This window comes from Triturus cristatus, chromosome 6 (assembly GCF_964204655.1).
Source record: "Triturus cristatus chromosome 6, aTriCri1.1, whole genome shotgun sequence".
NCBI lineage: Eukaryota > Metazoa > Chordata > Amphibia > Caudata > Salamandridae > Triturus > Triturus cristatus.
Window position 1 is genome coordinate 1,017,581,763 of NC_140589.1, and position 19,696 is coordinate 1,017,601,458.

Sequence of the window (19,696 nt, forward strand, 5' to 3'; positions counted from 1 at the left end):
CATGTCCTATAAAGCATGGGAATATTCCACCAAGCAACCAGCTGGCACTAACAGCCCACAAGGCTAGATCAGCTGAGTAACATGCCCCCTTTCCAAACGTTTCAATTCTGTCTGTGGCAGAAGTAGGAAATGAACTGGGGGTACACCCAGTTGGTAGAAGACTGAACTACCAAACTTTCTGGTGCAGGGTGCTATGTTAAGAAGTCAGAGTCACTAGGTGCTGGTTTGTGGTGCCTAATAGCCTGCCTGCTCACCAGTGGGCAGGAAGAAGCCTTAGACCAGGCTCCCATTGGAGTGACTGTTAAGGCTTCATTTAACAGTAATAGGGGCTCAGAGGAGACCTGCCAAGTTGCAAAACTCCCATCAAGGCTTTAGTTTTGACTTGGTGGTTGAGGCTATCAGTAGGTCCAATACATTCAAATGCCGTCTCATCACCACACCAAAGGGGATTCTCTTCTGTTGATGGCCCTGGGTGAGAACACAACTTGGTGTCTGGGGAAGTGTCCAGCCCACTGGTTTTCTGTAAGTTCATGTGCAGGATGTCATCATCATAGTGTTGGGAGAATACAGTAATAGAGTTAATGAATAATCATGTGGGATGCACTGAAATGCTTGTTTGTGGCACTTTTTTGGAAATGGACCTCTATAACAGATGTCAAAAGTGTAAAAGTAATCAAACTTAAAAAATACCCACATCTAAAGGTATATGCATGTTTGGAAAAACAGTAAGCAAAAAAATGAAGAATCAAAAAAAGAAATAAAAACATGAAAACAAAAATTGGCACACCAGTCCTGGAATTGAAGTGGATATTTTTTAGCCAGATGGGCACGTGCAAGAGCAAAATGCAGTCAACATACAATGGCGGACATGGAGTGACCCACTGTCCCACAATATTTTGGTAGCAAAACGTGAATGGTGCTTGATCCACCCACTGGATGAAGAGGGCTGACCAAAAGCCACTCTGTACACATCTAATTTCAGACCACTTTTACTGAAGTTTGCATATTTCTAAAACGTACAGAAATGCATAACAGAAATAAGAGCACTTCAGAACTTAATCCACTACCACTTGTTGACACAGTACATATGTTGCAACGCCTTCAAGAAAGGACAGGAGTGTATATCTCAATAATATAGGAACATGAAAGACTGAACAGTGAGATGAACACAAGTGTGATTATCTGGAACAGGATTACAGTGTGCGATGGTACAAAATAGATAATTACCGACATTATTTATAAGGTAGATGCCTAACTGGAGAGAACCTGGTAGGTTGGAATGACATTCAGGGGCCAACAAGAGTATCTAGCTTGGGATATGTTGACCCCCTAGACCTTGGGAGCTGCTAGGGGAGAAGATCGGTGGCTTGTCGTAATCTGAGGAATGGAAATAGGTGTGGGTCACTGCCGAGATTGTGGTAGGGACACAGTAATGGGGCTCAGAGAAGGAGAAAGGGAGCTTAACAGGCTGATGGGGCCCCATCGCTCAGGAGCGTTATGAGGGTCAACCATATTGCTTCCGCTAGCCACCAATGGGGCGTTTGCGAAGGCCACAGGCTCCACCCTGCGAAGTGCAGCACCCCCACCTTCCGCTCAATGTAGCAGGTGTTGTGCCCATTTATTTAGGGAGGGAGACAGGGCAGCCCTCCATTTATTAGTGATGGCTAATTTTGTCAACAAGAGTGCCAATTCGAGGAAGCACAATGCAGTTTTTAGATGCTTGCAGATACCAAACACACAGGCCTCTCATGACTGTAGTTTCGTAAGGCACATTAGTTTTGCTATTCGAGAAATAACTGCTGAACAAAAAGATGCCAACGTGGAGCATTCGTATAGTCTGTGGAAAAAATAGCAGTCACAGTAGTCACAAGCCCTGTCAGCTGCAGGAGAACAGGCAATTGATTTTGAATTGGGGGAGGGGGAGATAGCCTCTATGCAGAATGAAGGTTTGTATTAATTTCAAACGGGCGTTGCGTGATACTTTGCACAAATATTCAAGGGGCCAGCCCACTTCTTTTTTCGTGCAATGCTCTATAGAGCTCAATTTCCCAGGTGTCCCGCAGTGATTGTAGAAGGAATTGGGCATGGGACTGGAAGGTCTTATAGAGACAGCTGACGGTTCTCCGTCCGTTTCCCACTGCATAGAAGGACTGCACCAAAGAGTGGGCCTCTGATTCCACATCAGTGATCGCCCAGCTGTCATGAAGGGTATGTAGTAATGAGGCACATGTCAGAATTTGGCCATCTTGAAACCCAAACTGCTCAGCGAGTAATTGGAATGAAAGAAGCTGTCTGTCTAGGAAAAGGCCGTCTAGAGACATTAATACCAGTCTCTCCCCACTGGTGAAAATCCAGGCCCGTAATTCTGCCCAGGAATGAGAGGAGACACAACATGGGTACTGTAGGAGCACCTGGGGTGATGGGTTTAGTAATATGTGGACTTTTAACAAAGCACTTGTGTGTGACCCTTAGGAGGCAGGGCCCCTCGTGAGTTAACCACACCCTCAGGCCTATGAGGCCCTAGAGGTTCCAGCGACTTCAGGCTGTACCCTGGATCGACAGTACATCAAGTCTCTTCTGGTGAGTCAACGAGATAGCCACTGCAGTTGCGCAACTAGGTAGTAGTGATAAAACATGGGAGCTCCCAGTCCCTCGTGGTCGACTGGAAGCTCAGCTTAACCTTTTGTACACATGTATGTATTTTATTATGATATACTTGGAAAATATGAGGCTGGGAAGACAGCTAATGCAGTCTCTACGCCAGACCTAAAAAGGTGTGCTGCAGTTTGCATGAAATTGTATTAGAAAGCCTTCTTCAGGCCACTGTAGGTAACCCATTTGGGCGCCACAATGATCCACTAAGCACCACCTTATACTTCAAGTCTCAAATATGGCTGCTGCTCACACAAAGGCCAATTTAAAGCAACCATTACATGGGCTATGTGATTCAGTGAACACTGAAGCTATCAGGAACCAATAAAAATAAATCATTCTCAATGTAGTATTGGACTTCTAGCACCGATTTCTCTCATTCCACTCATAATCCCCTTTGCATGTGCTTTAAGATCAATATGGGCAAAATAATATAGAAGCAATCAGCCATTTATTAGATACGATTACTTACAATGTACACTACTTGTTCAACATACAACTTTTTGGACTGGTTTTGGGGGAACAAAACTTTGAAATACCCCGAAATGTCTTTAAAAAAAAGACACTTTGCTCATTTGAATTTCAGAAAGCAAGGAAGTGATCAGTAACTTTACTTTGAGTGTAAAGTGGCTATATGTCCTGACCCATACTTAGATACAAAACATCTCTCTTCTCTTAGCATCTCAGACTCCAGTATGATTAGATGTGCTCTCTGGGGCCAATTGCACAACTATGTAGGATTCTATAATTTCTGGTCTTTAAGTTCCAATCGGTAAAGAAAATGACAGCTCTTTTTATTTTGATAATTACATATGATGGTAAGAAAGAACCGGTTCCCTTAACCCCTTCAGCGCGGCGCGGATTTCCGCGCCACGCTGAAGGTTCTGAGCGCGGGCGGGGCCATGACGGAACGGTTCCGTCATAAGCACAGCCCAACCGACGTGCATGACGGAACCGTTCCGTCATGCGCGTCGAAGGGGTTAAATCATTAAGAAATGGACATAGACTATGAACCAAACAACAGGAATATAAGGAACACCTCTGGGCTGCTGCTAAGACTCGCTTGACAGCGGTTCAACACAGGGTATACGAGGCTGGGGACAAGACTGTCAAACTTCTTGCTTGGTTAGACAAGAGGGAACGCGTGACTAGGTGGGTGGCAGAACTTAAGTCACAGAATGGGGATACGCTCAGAAATCCGCGAGACATTGTGGCTGCATTAGCTGTGCACTTCAAGCAGGTCTACACCTCCACAAACACGACCACAGTGCAGGAAGCACGGGACTTCCTCTGGGACATTCACATGCCAAGGCTCACTCCAGAAGAAACTAAGGACCGAGAGGCTGAATTTACAGCAGAGGAATTAAAGGGGATCATTTACAAACTCCAATCTGGCAAAGTCTGCGGGCCCCAATGGCATTCCTGTTGAACTGTATAAGCATACGGCCAACAAAGTTGGCCCCTATCTCTTGCGAATGTATGAAGAGAGCCTTACTATCGGTGAACTTCCCAGGGACCAACACGACAGCTACCATTGTAGCCATCCATAAGCCAGGGAATCCCATAGAGGAGTGTGCGTCGTATCGGCCAATATTGCTGATCAATGCGGAGGCCAAGATTTTAGCCAAGGCGCTGGTACTTAGGTTAGCCCCATATCTCACTAAACTGGTCCACCCGGACCAATCAGGATTTATGCCTGGTAGAAATACTGCCTTGAGCCTCTGCCGCCTCCATAGTGTTCTGGGCCGGAAGCACACAATCCGGGAGGACGCAGCAATCCTATCTCTTGACGCGAAAATGGCGTTTGACTCGGTGGAATGGACATTCCTTTTTGCAGCCCTCCAACACTTGGGGTTTGGGCCTAGGTTCTGCTCATGGGTACATTTCCTGTACGCCAACCCTGTCGTGCATGTGGTAGCCAACGGACACATATCATCAGACTTTACTCTGGGGCGTGGGATGAAACAGGGCTGCCCACTGTCGCCACTCCTATTTGCGCTGGTCCTGGAGATCCTGGCTGCATGGATTAGAAGAGACCCGGTTATTAGGGGATTAAAGTGGAGGGAGGGGTGAGAGGACTGTATCTCCCTCTACGCAGATGATGTTTTTATAAACATAGCTTCCCCTGCGCGATCTCTAAACGCACTGCTGGATATCTGCCGAGAGATCGGCTCGGTGTCGGGGTACATGATTAATTGGGAAAAATCGGTTCTCTATATTCTACATGGCACACCCCCTAAATTACCCCAGGGCTGTATGTTCAAGATGGTAACAGACAGCTTTAAATACCTTGGGATCTATGGGACGTCTGACCCGGACGAGTTCCAGGTGCTTAATCTTCAACCACCGCTACAAAGGCTGCGACGAGATATTCGGCACTGGAAGGGACTGCCACTCACCCTACTGGGCAAGGCGGCTCTTTTCAAAATGATGGCCTTGCCTCGATTCCTATACGCCCTCCATAATACGCCATATCGTGTGCCCGACTCCTCTTTTAAGGCAATAAACTCCGAAGTAACTAACCTCCTCTGGGACAACAAACCTGCTAGGATAGCCATGTGCAAACTCGTTAGGAGCTGGTACGACGGCGGCATTGCATTGCCCGATATCCGAGCATACTATTGGGCCTCGCAACTGACGACAGTCGATCAGTGGCTCCATGTGCCTGATACTGACCCAGCATATCGCTTAGATGAGGTGGCCCTGGGAACTGGGGGAATAAATAGGATGCTCTACAACAAGAGGAAGATGAAGGGACTCACGGGACCGACCGCACATACAATTCACGTTTGGCACACAGCAACATGACACCTCGGATGGGCCGATAAGCTCACGCAGCACACCTCACTGTGGGACACTGGTAGACTGGGTACCCTGGGAAAGAGTAAAGGGTTTCAGAAATGGGACTTGATAGGAAGCTCCCGGATAGGGGACCTATGGAGGGAGGGCAAGGTAGTCACCTTTACTTACCTGCAAGAATACTATGAGATGACCCCTGGGGAACGGTTTCAATACCTGCAGGTCAAACACACACTAGAAGCAGCACTTCCAGCTGACGACACGCTCCCTGAATCGTCCCCCTTGGAAGACCGACTACTGACTGACTATTTGCACAAGAAGGCAATCTCCCTTACATACCGAAAAATTATTAATAACCAGACAGACCCCCTGACACAACTCCTTGAGCTCTGACAGGCTGAGATTAGGGACGTGGATGGCCTGGACTGGCAGGACACGATAGCATCGCCACGAGAAGTAGCAGTCTCCTCCAAAATGCACCTCATTAAATTAAAAATACTACATAGGACATACTACACAAGGGTGACTATGCACAAAATAGGCAGAGCCTCGGACCAGTACTATTTGCACAACAGTGAGGATGTAGGCACACTCTAAAACTTTATGGGAATGTCCGGGGATCACGTCATACTGGACAGCAGTAATGGATATCATCACGGAAGTTAGCGGGAATGTGGTCCTGCTTTCTCCCAAATGCTGCCTGTTAAACATATGGGAACCTACAGAACTCAACCACGCAGACCGACAATGGACAACAACGGGGATGATTGTGGCAAAGCGAATCATTGCTCGGAACTGGGGAGCAGCGCAAACCCCAACTGTGACAGGCAGGTGTAGTGACATGGATATGATTATGATGGCAGAAAAAGCTACATATGTCCATAGAGGGTGTCCCAAGAAATGGGGGAGGGCGTGGGGCAAATGGAATGAATACAGAGCTTGTATATGTACCCCCCGTTGTAGTCATGGCTCAGACGATGAGATGCAGTAAACATAAATGTGTAATTTGTCCACCACTGTGCATTGTAATGCCCGTCAAGAGGATCTCCAAGTATTCTTATCAATATGTGGAACATTTTGCGGATTTCATTTAAAATAAAATAAAATGTTTCCCAAAAAAAAAAAAAAATGGCCATGATAGGAAGAGGGCTGAAGCTATGAAGCAACTGTGACCCCCCCCCCCCCCCCCTGCAAATAAATCAGCAGTTGGCAGGTACTGACTTGGAAAAATCAATTAAGGACGTCACAATTGGGTAGGAATCTTCTTAAGACCGATTATGGCACCAAGATCATACAGTTGAAGAATGGTACTACTATAAGATTATGTTATGATGGGACACAATTAAGGACGAAAGAGAGGAGATTCCAAGACTCGGAAGGCTGGTTTACGACGTGTCAAAGACATTCTGAATTTAGAGCTGCACCTCCATATCTATCTATCTATCTATGTATCTATATATATATTCACTGAAAAAACCATAGGTTTTAGGCACGTTATAGTTAGGCATTAGCATTTAAAAAACCTTAGAAATTCACTGAAAAAAAACATAGGTTTCAGGGGCGTTCTAGTTAGCTGGACTTTTCACTCGTACAAAACCATTGAAATTCCCCCGTTATAGTTAGTTCAGCTAACTATAACTCGCGCGCCCGCAATGCACTGCTGATGACGTCACATATTACATCACTCATGACATGGTCAGTGACATCACTCATGACATCACTGATGACATCTCAAATGACATCACTGATGACATCATCCAGTGAATGTGTGTTTTTCTGAAAATTACATATGTTTTATATATGCATATCTCAAGGTCGATGGAAGAATAAATGGGTATATAAGTGTCTAAATGGAGGATTTGTTTTTGAAAAATTGATTGTATAACTGACTGATTAAGTGTATCTTAGTGAATACATGGCTTAGTGAGTAATGTTTAAATATGTAAATATCTGTATCAGTCTCTCACTTTGTGTATAAGTGGCTGCATTAGTTGGTGAGTAGCTACATGAGTGTCTATATAGGTTATTAGTTGGTTTTTAGAGTATCAGTATGAGTGTCTGAGTGTCTGTATGGTTCGGTGGGGGGTATTACGTAGTGCATAGGTGTATGAATGAGTGACTCACTGTTTGTATGTGTTGAAGACAGCATGTGTGCAGGACTGTATGGGTGGATGAGTGTGTGCATGGGTGTGTTAGTGAGTGAATGACTGTCTCAATAGTGTCTTTATGAGTAACTACATATGTTTTAAACTAGTATATGTGACTATTGGTGTATATAAGTGAGTATATGTGAGAGTGAGAGATTGAAAGAGTTCCTGTATGAATAAGTATGTGTTTCTATAAGTGATTGTTTAAAAGACTAAGTATGTGTAAGTTTCTGTAGAAGTAAGTGTGGTGGTGTCTGTATAACTGTATATGCAAGTAAATGGATGTTTGATTCTTTATTAGCATGAGTGACTATGTGTGTGAGAAACTTTATGGATGAGTGGCGTAGTGTAACAGGATGTATAGGTGTATGAGTACATATGTTGAGTGAGTACATGTATGAGTGACTGTATAGGACTGTTGGTGAATGAGTGGATGTGTATGTGGATCTTAGAATTACTGAATAGGTTGTTGTAACTGATATTGGTATGTCAATTGTTTTGAAAATTTTAGTTTCTATTTTTGAATGTGTGTATCAAAGGTTATATTAGGGGGAGAGGAGGTCTGCCACAATATCACAAGGATGATGTCATCAGTGATGTCATTTGAGATGTCATCAGTGATGTCATGAGTGATGTCACTGACCATGTCATGAATGATGTAATATGTGACGTCATCAGCAGTGCATTGCGGGCGCGCGAGTTATAGTTAGCTGAACTAACTATAACGGGGGAATTTCAATGGTTTTGTACGAGTAAAAAGTCCAGCTAACTATAACGCCCCTGAAACCTATGGTTTTTTCAGTGAATTTCTAAGGTTTTTTAATTGCTAATTCCTAACTATAACGTGTCTAAAACCTATGGTTTTTTCAGTGAATTTCAAAGGTTTTTTAAATGCTAATTTCTAACTATGCCTACAGAGATAGAACATGTGAAGAAAGAAGAAACAACACACAGAAAGAAAAAAAAGAAATGCAGAAAGAAGCAACAGAAGTCCTCAAAGACGAAGAAAAGTGCAGGAAGAAGGATAACGTGCAGAAAGAACAAACAGAAGAGCAGAAAGAAGCCTTGTTGCAAAATCATCCTGTACCCTCAACTTTTTCAGACGGATACTGGTGGTAACTGAGTCTGACTAACCAGTCCTAGAGCCAGTGCTATGTTAAAAGACACTCAGAATACAGTGAAACCACCTACATACACTAGGGAACACTAAGCGTTGGGATCACCGTGTGATCAGCATGACCTCCTCTGTAAGCCCCTAGTATATAATAGGGCATGGGAGTAAAACTACCTCTTAAAACGCGCCACAAGGCGTGTTTGCACACGTCACCTCAGGCCCGTCCCCTCACTTCCCCACTGTGTAAACACGCCCTGTGGCTGTTTTAAGTTCGGAGATTAAGTCCCCTTGAATCCTGAGGGTCCCTAGGGTCCAACTAGACCACTAGGTACCTCCAGTAAGCGCCACAGAGCTGCGTTGCAGAGAGATGTAAAAAGGGGCACGGCCTAGACCACCTCTCTGCAACGCAGCGCTGTGGCGCTTACTGGAAGCACCTTGTGGGCTAGTTGGCCCCCAGGGTCCCTCAGGATTGAAAGGGAATTATTTCCCCAACTTAAAACGCGCCACAGGGCGTGTTTGCACACGTCACCTCAGGCCCCGTCCCCTCCCTTCACCACTGTGTAAACGCGCCCTGTGACCGTTCTAAGTTGAGAGATTAAGTCCCCTTGAATCCTAAGGGTCCCTAGGGTCAAACTAGCCCACTAGGTACCTCCAGTAAGCGCCACAGAGCTGCGTTGCATAGAGGTGTAAAAAGGGGCGTTGCCTCTGCACTCTCCTACCTGCTTTCAATTTTCAGAGTCCGTGCCCCTGGCCTCTGCCTCTCAACAGTATCCCAATGAACAACTAGATTGCTAACATTCTATATTTATTACAAAAGTGTGGAACGGCTGACGTCATCTTGATGTAATCAAAACTGTAATACCTAGAGTATTTCCTTTAGAAATTACATATATGAGAGGGTCCTATTTGCATCAAAATTATGGTTAGTGCTCTAAAAAACAAAAATGAGGACATATTTTCTGAGTTTTCAAATAGCGACAAAGAACTTTTAAATTATTTGTAATCTTTATGTTTTTTTTTTCCTGTTGACCACTTGATTAAATGTTGCACAAAGGGGAGAGGATGTGGTTTTACTTCCAGAGCTGCAGGCTTTGCGACGAGGGAACCAGGTTGGAGTTTCTGCTTCAGCTCAACATTCTGTGATTCTGGTCAAATCACTTGATCTCCCCATGTCTACAACCAAAATGAATTTGATCTTGTGTGATGTAACCAATGCTCATGTAAAGCACTCCAATACCTGACAAGTTTGCACTATATAAAACTGCAAATACACAAAAAATAAGTGTTTTGCACACTTCTGTCATTGGGCTACATGTGGGCTACATCTGGGTGATATTTGTGCTGCATTTGGGCTCTTTTGTCTCTGGTGGCCATCTTGGGAGATTTATTTGTTATGAAGTTTCCTAATTTCCTCATTTACTGCAGTCTCCTCAGTAGGAAATGCTTTCAGTTTTTTTACTTTGATTCCATCAAGAAGGTATTCAGATATGTCACACATTTGCCATAAATTCTGAATGTTAGCACTCTAGTTGCTCATTAAATCACTGTAGTAAAGCTACTGCTCACCACGGAAGTCTGCTGCTGGTATTAAAAGTGCATGCTTCAGTCTGCATATCAGAATTTATTTAATGAAATAGAAGAGGATTTGAGAAGTCACTCAAAATGTGCCCTAATTTTTCTTTCTTCAGCACTAATCATAATTTCTATGGCAAAATGAAGCCCCTCATTTTGTTCCTTTGTAAATTAAATGTTTTAAGTGTTACCACTTTATTCCAATCAAGATGGCTTCAGGTGTGCCATACTTTTGTCATAAGTAGGACTGTTAGCGCTCTAGTTGTTCGTTAGAACACTCTGGGACATTCTGTCATTGGGCTATACTTGGGCTACATCTGGGTGATATTTGGGCTACATTTGGGCTCTTTTGTCTCTTGTGGCCATTTTGGTAGACTTATTTGTTATGATGTTTCCTAATTTCCTCATTTACTACAGTATTCTCAGTAGGAAATACTTTCAGTTTTTTACTTTGATTCCATCAAGAAGGCATTCAGATGTGTCACACATTTGCCATAAATTCAGAATGTTAGCACTCTAGTTCCTTATTAGATCACTGTAGTAAAGCTACTACTCACCAGGGAAGTCTGCTGCTGGTATTGAAAGTGCATGTTTCAGTCTGCATGTCAGAATGTTTTAATGAAATAGAAGAGGATTAGAGAAGTCACTCAAAATGTGCCCTAATTTTTCTTTCTGCAGCACTAATCATACTTTCTATGGCAAAATGAACCCCCTCGTTTTGTTCTTTTTTAAATTAAATGTTTTAAGAGTTACCACTTTATTCCAACCAAGATGGCTTCAGGTGTGCCATACGCTTGTCATAAGTAGGACTGTTAGCGCTCTAGTTGTTCTTTAGAACACTCTGGGAAGCTGCAGTAGAACACAAAGGAATCAACTGACAGTCTCTGCCCTTGTTGGATGTACATGTTTTACTGAGAATGTCAGACTTCATTCTCACATGACTGAGAAAGATAATGTGAATTTACAGAAAATATGCTCTCAGTTTAGCTTATAGATCATCTTCCAAACCTCTGTGGGAAAAGCATGAGAAAATAGTTTTCTCTCAAACATGATTCATGATATCACAGCAGAAGGCTTTTTCACATGGTAAAATCACCATAGAACACACCACAATTACTAAAATGAGTATGGTACCATCAACAAATGATTTATAATGTAACTAAAGTCTTAAAACCTTCTATTAACTGCAATGCTTTTTAATGAGGTGCTATCATGTATATTGGTCCCAAGATGGCTGCCAACACTTCTTGGATGAAGTGCTGACAGCCAATCAGATCTCACGGTGAGATGTGTGGTTAGGCTCCGCCCAGATATATATGTGATTTTACTTTTGATTTTCTCAGGAACTACTGAACAGATTGACACCATATATGCAAAAGGCACATGCCTGACCTGAGGACTACCTCTTTGCCAAATTTCAAGTAATTCTGTTCAGCCGTTTGGGCTGTACCTTCGACTAAAGGTCCTATGGGAAAATGCATGGGGAAAACGTGTTTTGGGACCCCCCTTTTTTCTCAGCCCCCGCTTGACGAATCACCCCGAGACTTTCAGGGTAGGAGCTGAGCGGAGCGCCCCATTAGTTTTGAAAATTTCACTAAGATAAGTCAACCGGCGCCAAAGTTATTCAAAATAGAATTTTCAGATTTCCTATGGAAACTCGGTCCTAACTATAACTATCCACTGGCGACCGCCAGTATATATATATATATATATATATATATATATATATATATATATATATATATATAAATAAAGGTTCCGACGTGGCTGACTGCTTTCGCTTGACGGGGCTGGTGCGTTGATGAAATTATGAGTTGAGTGTTGAATTATGGCTTTCAGTGGAACCGGTGGGTCATTGTGTGTCCTCTCCAGATGTTTCATTTTTTTATTCTTGTTTTAGTCATCTTTGTTTCTTATTTTTTGCATGGTGTTCACAACTCACCACGGAGGATAGTAATCTGTCTTTCTTGCAATATCCTTCTAAACTTTATTTTAAATGTACTATGCATTACGTATTGATGACATCAGGTAGTAGCGGTTGATATCCTGCTGTGAGGGGGTTGGCGTTCAATGAGGAAAAGGGCCACTGGGCTGTAATCTCTGCTAACTTTGAGACTAATGAGTGTAAATGGTCTCATACTTTCTAAACCCCGTCTGTTGATATCATATGCAGACTCGGAATAATTTTTACATGAATTGTTGATTCAATTGTCACTGGTATGGTGCAATACCGGCAATATCAAAATATAATTACACAATTTTGTTTCAGGCACATTATGGTTTAGTGTCTGTTAATCATGCTATTTAACATTGCGACGAAAAATAATTGAGATCAACTTAAATAACTACTCACCTTGTGACGATAAACAGGTGAGCCAGGGAGTCTGTTTTCCATGCCTGAAATTAATTAGAGAATGCATTGCCTGTCCTTCATGTCACTCAATGTTCAAACACTCAAAATGGGGGTTTGTTGTCTGTGCAAACTGGCTTTGAAAAAGACCTTGTGGTCGTTAATTCAAATATAATATTTTTTGCTGGACCACGATTCTGGAGTGCGTATCTTCACTTTGTATGCGATCGCAGTACGAAGATTCCCCCCCCCCCCCAAAAAAAATATATATACACGTTGTCATGAGATCAATAAAACAAATTGGCTAACACCACTAGTTTTATCTCTTCAATAAGCTCTCATATTCTCCCAATGTCACAACATGACAAAATTTGACAGTCTATTCAGTTGCGTACAAAGTGAAACTTGTAGTACTATGATCAGCAATGAATCCAACCATGAAATGCAAGAGGTGAGCACTCTGGTCAACATCAGAAATGATATCACATTAAGGTATTACCCTTCTCGGATGATACGAGGCATTGAACTCATCACCGATGCGCCGCAGCTCGTGTGCAATCCATATCTCAGGTCGCATATTTTCAGGCAATGATGGTGACGGACTTCGGGATGCTGCAAAGGCAAAAATCCAATTGAGCTTGCTCTGGCGTATAGATTTAAAACACATTAAAGACTAGATGAATATCTATAAACGTATATAGAAGGCAAGGCAGCTTTGTAGTAGGGTGTTTGTTTTTATTGAAATAGGCCACAGGGACAAATTACATCGGTCTTAGTCTTGGATTCTTTAATCCACTCATCATCACATTCACCCTTACTTAAAATAGCTGTATCTAATAGCCTCGTTCATGTTGGCTTCATGCCTCCCCTGCCATTAGTCACAAAGCCACAGTTAAGAGAGTCTACAAACAGAAGCCCAATAGTAATATTTGTAAAGTATCAGATCTAAATCATTTTTGCTCCACAATGATCCACTAAGCACATCCTCATACCCCAAGTCTCAAATATAGCTGCTGTTCACACTAAGAGCAACTTTAAGGAACCTTTACATTGACTATATGATTCAGTGAGCCAATATAAGTAATTCTCCATGTAGAGAGTGGACGCACAGCACAGATTTATCCGCCATGTTTTGAAACACCTACTGCTGTTTTAGCCATTTAATTGCACTATAAACACGCTTTACTTCCACCAAAATAAGCAGTAGGTATTTTATTGACCTTATATTGACCTTGGAAGGAGAGAGTGTCAAGTCGGCAATGCAAACGTGTCTATTACATTGCTCAACAGTAACCGATTAACTGACTGAACTGTTGTACCAATTTCAGTCACCCCACCCCTAAGCGTGACAGCACAGGCATACTCATTGACTGTATGGCTACGCTCCACACAAGATATGAAAAACGTGGTTGGATCTTATGCATTTCAGATAGAGTTGCTGTCAAAACACCTTTCAGGGGGCTGCAGCGCACGCAGGATCTATTGGGCCCAACCGTGGTGGTTGAGGCCTTTTAATGCTGATTTACCAGGACTCGACCTACTATGGATTCGAAGCAACTGAGCCCAGTACCACTGCTTACCTGACTTGCGACTCATACCTCAAAGTGCACACAGCAATGTCAATAATTCAAAGTTCGTTTATTTTTAACTCTACACATGCAAAGGAATTACAACATTTGCAAGCATCATCACAATCTCCTTCAGGTCAGGGCACTAATGTTTGTCAGGCAAATCCCTGTACCACCTTCTTCCTTGTAATGTGGTCTGATTTCCCATACACTGGGGGTCACATCCATGGAATGCTTACTAGTAGGCCGTACTCAAGAGTTTCCCTTTGACTCTTAAGAATTAGTCAAAAGTGTCTAATGTGCTGCAGCACCTTCAGCAGGGAGCCTTCCAGGGCCCAACAGGCCAGATTCAGGTTTTACCTGCTCCAGCAGCAGAGAAGAGTTCAGCATGTCGGTGAGGACCCTGATCGCAGTCCCTTTCAAGCTATGATCCTGTTCGGCGAAGTCGAGCCGCTCGCAGAACACGTGGCAGCACAACGCAGACGCTGGCTCTCTGTGCTGTCAGTATTTGGCAGGGAGCAAAGATGCTGCCAGTCAGCTTAGATGCAGTAAGACAGTCTTTCTCACATAGGGAGGGGTTGGTCTTCCAGCTTCCAACCAGAACCCAGAAAGGGTGCGCCGTCTTCTTCCAAGGTCCTCGGGGGTCGATCAGGGGCAGATCTCGATGTGCAGGACTTAACCTGCTGCTTGCAGCCTCACTCTTGTGAGGAGAAACAGCCCAAACTCTTTGGTAACTAAGTACTGGAATACGGGGCTGCAGCGGTACCTCCGGAAACAACACAGACTCCTCCGGTGCAATCACCCACACCACTGTAGCCCCTCATGGCATACAGGGTTGCTGCTAAGGTAGTCACAAGTCCTGGTACCCTGGTCACACAATTACTTCAAAGGTGGTCCACTCTGGCATATGGGGTCAACATAACGAGGCAGTACAGGCTTGGTGCTCCCCTCACATCGCTCAATGCATGGCTACGTCCACAGCGGGCCTGTCTTGGCATACGGAGGTTGCAGACTCAATCCTGCACACAGGCAATGACCCGATCAGTGCACAACCCAATCAGTGCACAACCGTATTCTCACTCCTCAGACAAGGAATCACCTTGGTAGAGCTCGACACTGGACCTCACTCTCTCCAACGCTCTCCTCTTCCTCACAAGGCAAACTGATCTTGGCAAGCAGGCAGGCAGGCGCTGGCACTCCAGGTTAAGTGGTTTGTTTTTTCTGATTAATGTACCCTCACCCAGCAAGGAGACTAGAAAGCCTTGGCCCCCAGCCCTGGTCACAGGCAGAAGTCTTGCAGAGCTTCCTCTTCTCACACAGCCTGTCAGGCTGCTTGGCATATGACAAATTTCGGGGTCTCAACCTCCCCTTCTTATAGTCTATTCCAGACACCAAATGTGATTTAGGGTCTGAGTCGAAGTTTTATGTTAGGACTCGGTTTCTTTTGAAGTGTACACTTTTCTTTCTGTTCTTTCCTCTTGAAAGGCTGTCAAAGCAGGAAGACACTCCGAAGTGGATAATCCCCCAACACAGGCCATGGGACTGACTGAAGTTCACTCCTTGATGTCAGCCACAGTGATATGTAAATCAAAAGGTTATTCCCGGGCTCCCAGCCCCACTCTTTAGGATTCCCTTATCAGCATCCATCTCCTACCTGAGTTGTGTTCAGGTCCCTTCCTTGTGATCTATCACTGAATCAAAGGACACAATTTTGAAATGTAAAGGGAGAGTCTGTCTCCCTTCCTCCAGTTTGTCCCACTCAGTTAACAGGAATGCAGCAATACCATCATTTGTCGGGAGGGATTCCTCAACTCCTCATGTCTTCAGCAGGCAGGCACAAGCTTCCAAAAATGGAACCCAGGGTGGTCCATGCAATGGACCATTGAAGGCACACTTGCATGCAGTGTACATACACAGCACACATACTGTCCAGCACCATTGATTCCATGTATTGTGCCACAACAGCCACATATACATCACCACACACACAATCTGCACGCACTGTTAAGTACTGTAGCTTCCCAGTATTGTACCATGGCGTACTGTTTATGAGCACACATACTGTCAGCACATACACTCACCATGTGCGCAAGCACTTCACTTCAAACTTCATATATTGCACTTCTTGCAAGCACACATACATCCAACACATGCTTTAATTGCGCACACACTGCACAGCACTACATCACCAATGTACTGCATTCTCCACAGGTATATATACGCTCAGTACATGCACTAACCATTCATGCACTGCACAGCACTATTCCTGTACTATACCTTTCGCAAGCACACATGCTTCCAGGGCAGTCACTGCTCCTGCACAGCACACCTAAATCTACACAATGTAGGCCAAAGGTGAGTTAAGCACACAGCAGCTGAACTTTAAAAAGGTGAGTGAGCCTGGAGGCCTCACTCCAGTGACACAGGGTAAAAAAAGACCTGCTCACTCCTACTGATCACTACAAAGTATTCTGCCACCACCGCACTCATGCTACTTAACTGTTTGGTGAAGGTGGTAGCCTTCCACCACTATGAGGGTAGCGCTTTGGGTGCCCCTCCTGGTCCAACAAGACCACAATTCATAAGACAGGCCTATGTCATGGCGCACACACATTATCCGTGTTAGCCTAAGACAACAAAAATCAGCATTAGGGATCCAGGCAAAAGTACAGTTGGGAACTCAGGGAAGGGGTACACGTCTTTTACCATGCAGAGGACTTTTCCTTCCCAAAACTTGCCATCAACCCTGATTTTCTCTGGGAATAATATATGCAAATTGCATATTTCTGGTGCTTGTTGTTCTGCTCTTTTAGCTTTAAACTTTGAGAGGACTTACCTTTAACTTAATTAAGTGAAAAGATATAAAGATGGGCTGCACAACCCTCCCTATTTTCTGTCGTTCAAGGACAATCAGTAATGGCATTTGTCTGTTGTAGTTTTGATCCATTCAAAGGCTCTTCCGCCACATTCGCTTCAAACCCAGAAAAGAATCAGGAGAACTAGTTGGGAAAATCAAAATCATTCTGCAGTCTCACTTCACAACTTGTATCCGTGACTGAAGAAAAAACAGATAGGAGAGTGGTCTAGTTTCTCATGCTTTCTGTAATGGCAAAAGATTTGCAGGGAAAAAAGGGAAGAAAGTGTGCACAGAGTATCTCCAAGATATTGCTGCTTCCTGTGCAATTAACACCGCTCAATGATATTAAATGTATACGTTGTTTTGATATAAATAATTAAATAAATACTTAGCTTTTATGTAGCACACATAAGAAGTTTAATTATGACTTGGGGCTTAATAGTAGATGTTATTTTCCTGTCAACTCCACGGTAATTATGTTATAGACAGTACAAAATAGTTGGTTTGAATTTGCCCTTCAAGGATTCAAATCATTGCCCTAACTGATGCATGCCAACCTTTGTAATAGATGCGCAACTCGTCTGAGCCAACTTACCAGGGTTCAAACCTGGTATCTGAAGAGTACAGGCTTGCTCTACCTCAAGCATATTAACTCTGAACTATATTATGAAGATTACATTGTGTGACATGCAGATTGCACTACGAGAAGCCATTTAACCCTAAACTACACCACCAAAGGACAGGAATAGTATTTAAACTGCAACAATCTGTGGGCAAACAGAATTTTATAGGTTCAACTCTCATTGTGGCGAAGGCAGCAACCTATCTTTCTAAAGTTGAGAAAGTGAGCAACACGGAAATGAGTAATAGCACTGCATATATATATATATATATATATATATATATATCTCACACGTTCAGTCCGGCGCAATCCTTTCCAGATATAACGAAGGAATCACACAGGAGCCGTGGCCTCTATTTTCAGTGCAGATTTATTGCAGACACAAACGTCCGACGCGTTTCGGAGTAGGACACTCCTTCGTCACGGGCAAACTTTGTGCATTTCCTCTTTGTTAATAAAGTAAATCAACATGTCACGTGATATAATAAACATAAACAAAATACTCTACATATTATAATTCATATGAGTATTTACAATTTTTCGAAGTTAATATAAGGTAATTTCGTGTAAATGGTAAGTACAATGACTAGCATGTCAAGAACAATGTTTTTGCATGATTAGAAAATCCATAGTTTACAAATAACATGCACACAATAGCGCGTTCGAATAGCATGTACCAGAAAGTACATCTGTCAAATAATAACCTCCGTGTTTCCCTCCCATGTGGGATGAAAAAATGCTTAATTATGGTCGACAAAATGACAGTAGAAATTAACATACCGCACAAATAAATTAATGTCGGCCGTAAGAGTCTCATAAACCCCCTTGTTCTTTAAATCTTTTGACAGACTCTATGATATTGATTAAGGCCATGTGTTGCCATGATTCAATGGTTTTTGACTAAAGCATGCCCACTGGGGCGTTTCATTCAATAGACTTAGGCTGTCTGCATTATATAATTTTCATCTAGTCACTATGCCAGCCCAGTACAAATTAATCTTGTGGGGAGGTAAGAGAGAATACTCCCGTAGCACTATGGACTAATACACCATTGTCTTACCTTTTAACATGATGAGTTCGAGTCCCAGAACGGCCGACATTAATTTATTTGTGCGGTATGTTAATTTATACTGGTTTTATGCACGAGCAAGCGGCAGAACTGCGAGATCCACAATGCTCTGCCAGAGCCCCACCCAGGGGCGGGACTTGTTGAATCAATAAAATACGTGAAAACATATGTGCATACCTGCAGTTTATTTCCGTGATACAGCCAGTGATCAAGGGCGGGACGACGCCCGAAACGCGTTTGGCAAGCACCAGGAATGATGTGTAGCAGGCTTGAGAGGCCACCGGCGGCATTCGTGCGGTAACCCTTCCGTGTTGTGGCACTTCCAACAGGGCAACCTTTGCGTGATGTTTATGAAGCGGCTGGTCCAGTCGCGGAAGTGCCCCGCCGCTGTTGTTTAGCGGTTCCACACTGCTCATGAACTCGAGCGGTGTTCAGAACGGAGGGGGCCTGAGCCACCGGTACATATTGGTGACTCTACAGCCTGGCATCACGTCACTTTCTACCCCCTGGGGTTGGACATTTTTATCATGGACTAACAGAGGCACCCACTTGGTTTTATGCACGAGCAAGCGGCAGAACTGCGAGATCCACAATGCTCTGCCAGAGCCCCACCCAGGGGCGGGACTTGTTGAATCAATAAAATACGTGAAAACATATGTGCATACCTGCAGTTTATTTCCGTGATACAGCCAGTGATCAAGGGCGGGACGACGCCCGTAACGCGTTTGGCAAGCACCAGGAATGATGTGTAGCAGGCTTGAGAGGCCACCGGCGGCATTCGTGCGGTAACCCTTCCGTGTTGTGGCACTTCCAACAGGGCAACCTTTGCGTGTGTTTATGAAGCGGCTGGTCCAGTCGCGGAAGTGCCCCGCCGCTGTTGTTTAGCGGTTCCACACTGCTCATGAACTCGAGCGGTGTTCAGAACGGAGGGGGCCTGAGCCACCGG

At 43.8% G+C, this 19,696-nt stretch overlaps 1 protein-coding gene across 4 annotated transcripts in view; it reads right to left on the reverse strand.

Annotated features, from left to right (window-relative positions):
• The window catches only part of BCL2L11 (BCL2 like 11), a 178,868-nt gene that overhangs the window by 80,554 nt on the left and 78,618 nt on the right, over positions 1-19,696 (reverse strand). For all 4 annotated transcript variants that reach the window (XM_085611810.1, XM_085611808.1, XM_085611809.1 and 1 more), the window contains exon 3: positions 13,134-13,246. In XM_085611810.1, coding sequence (XP_085467936.1) covers positions 13,134-13,246 — 113 coding nt within the window. The remainder of the gene's footprint in view (positions 1-13,133; positions 13,247-19,696) is intronic.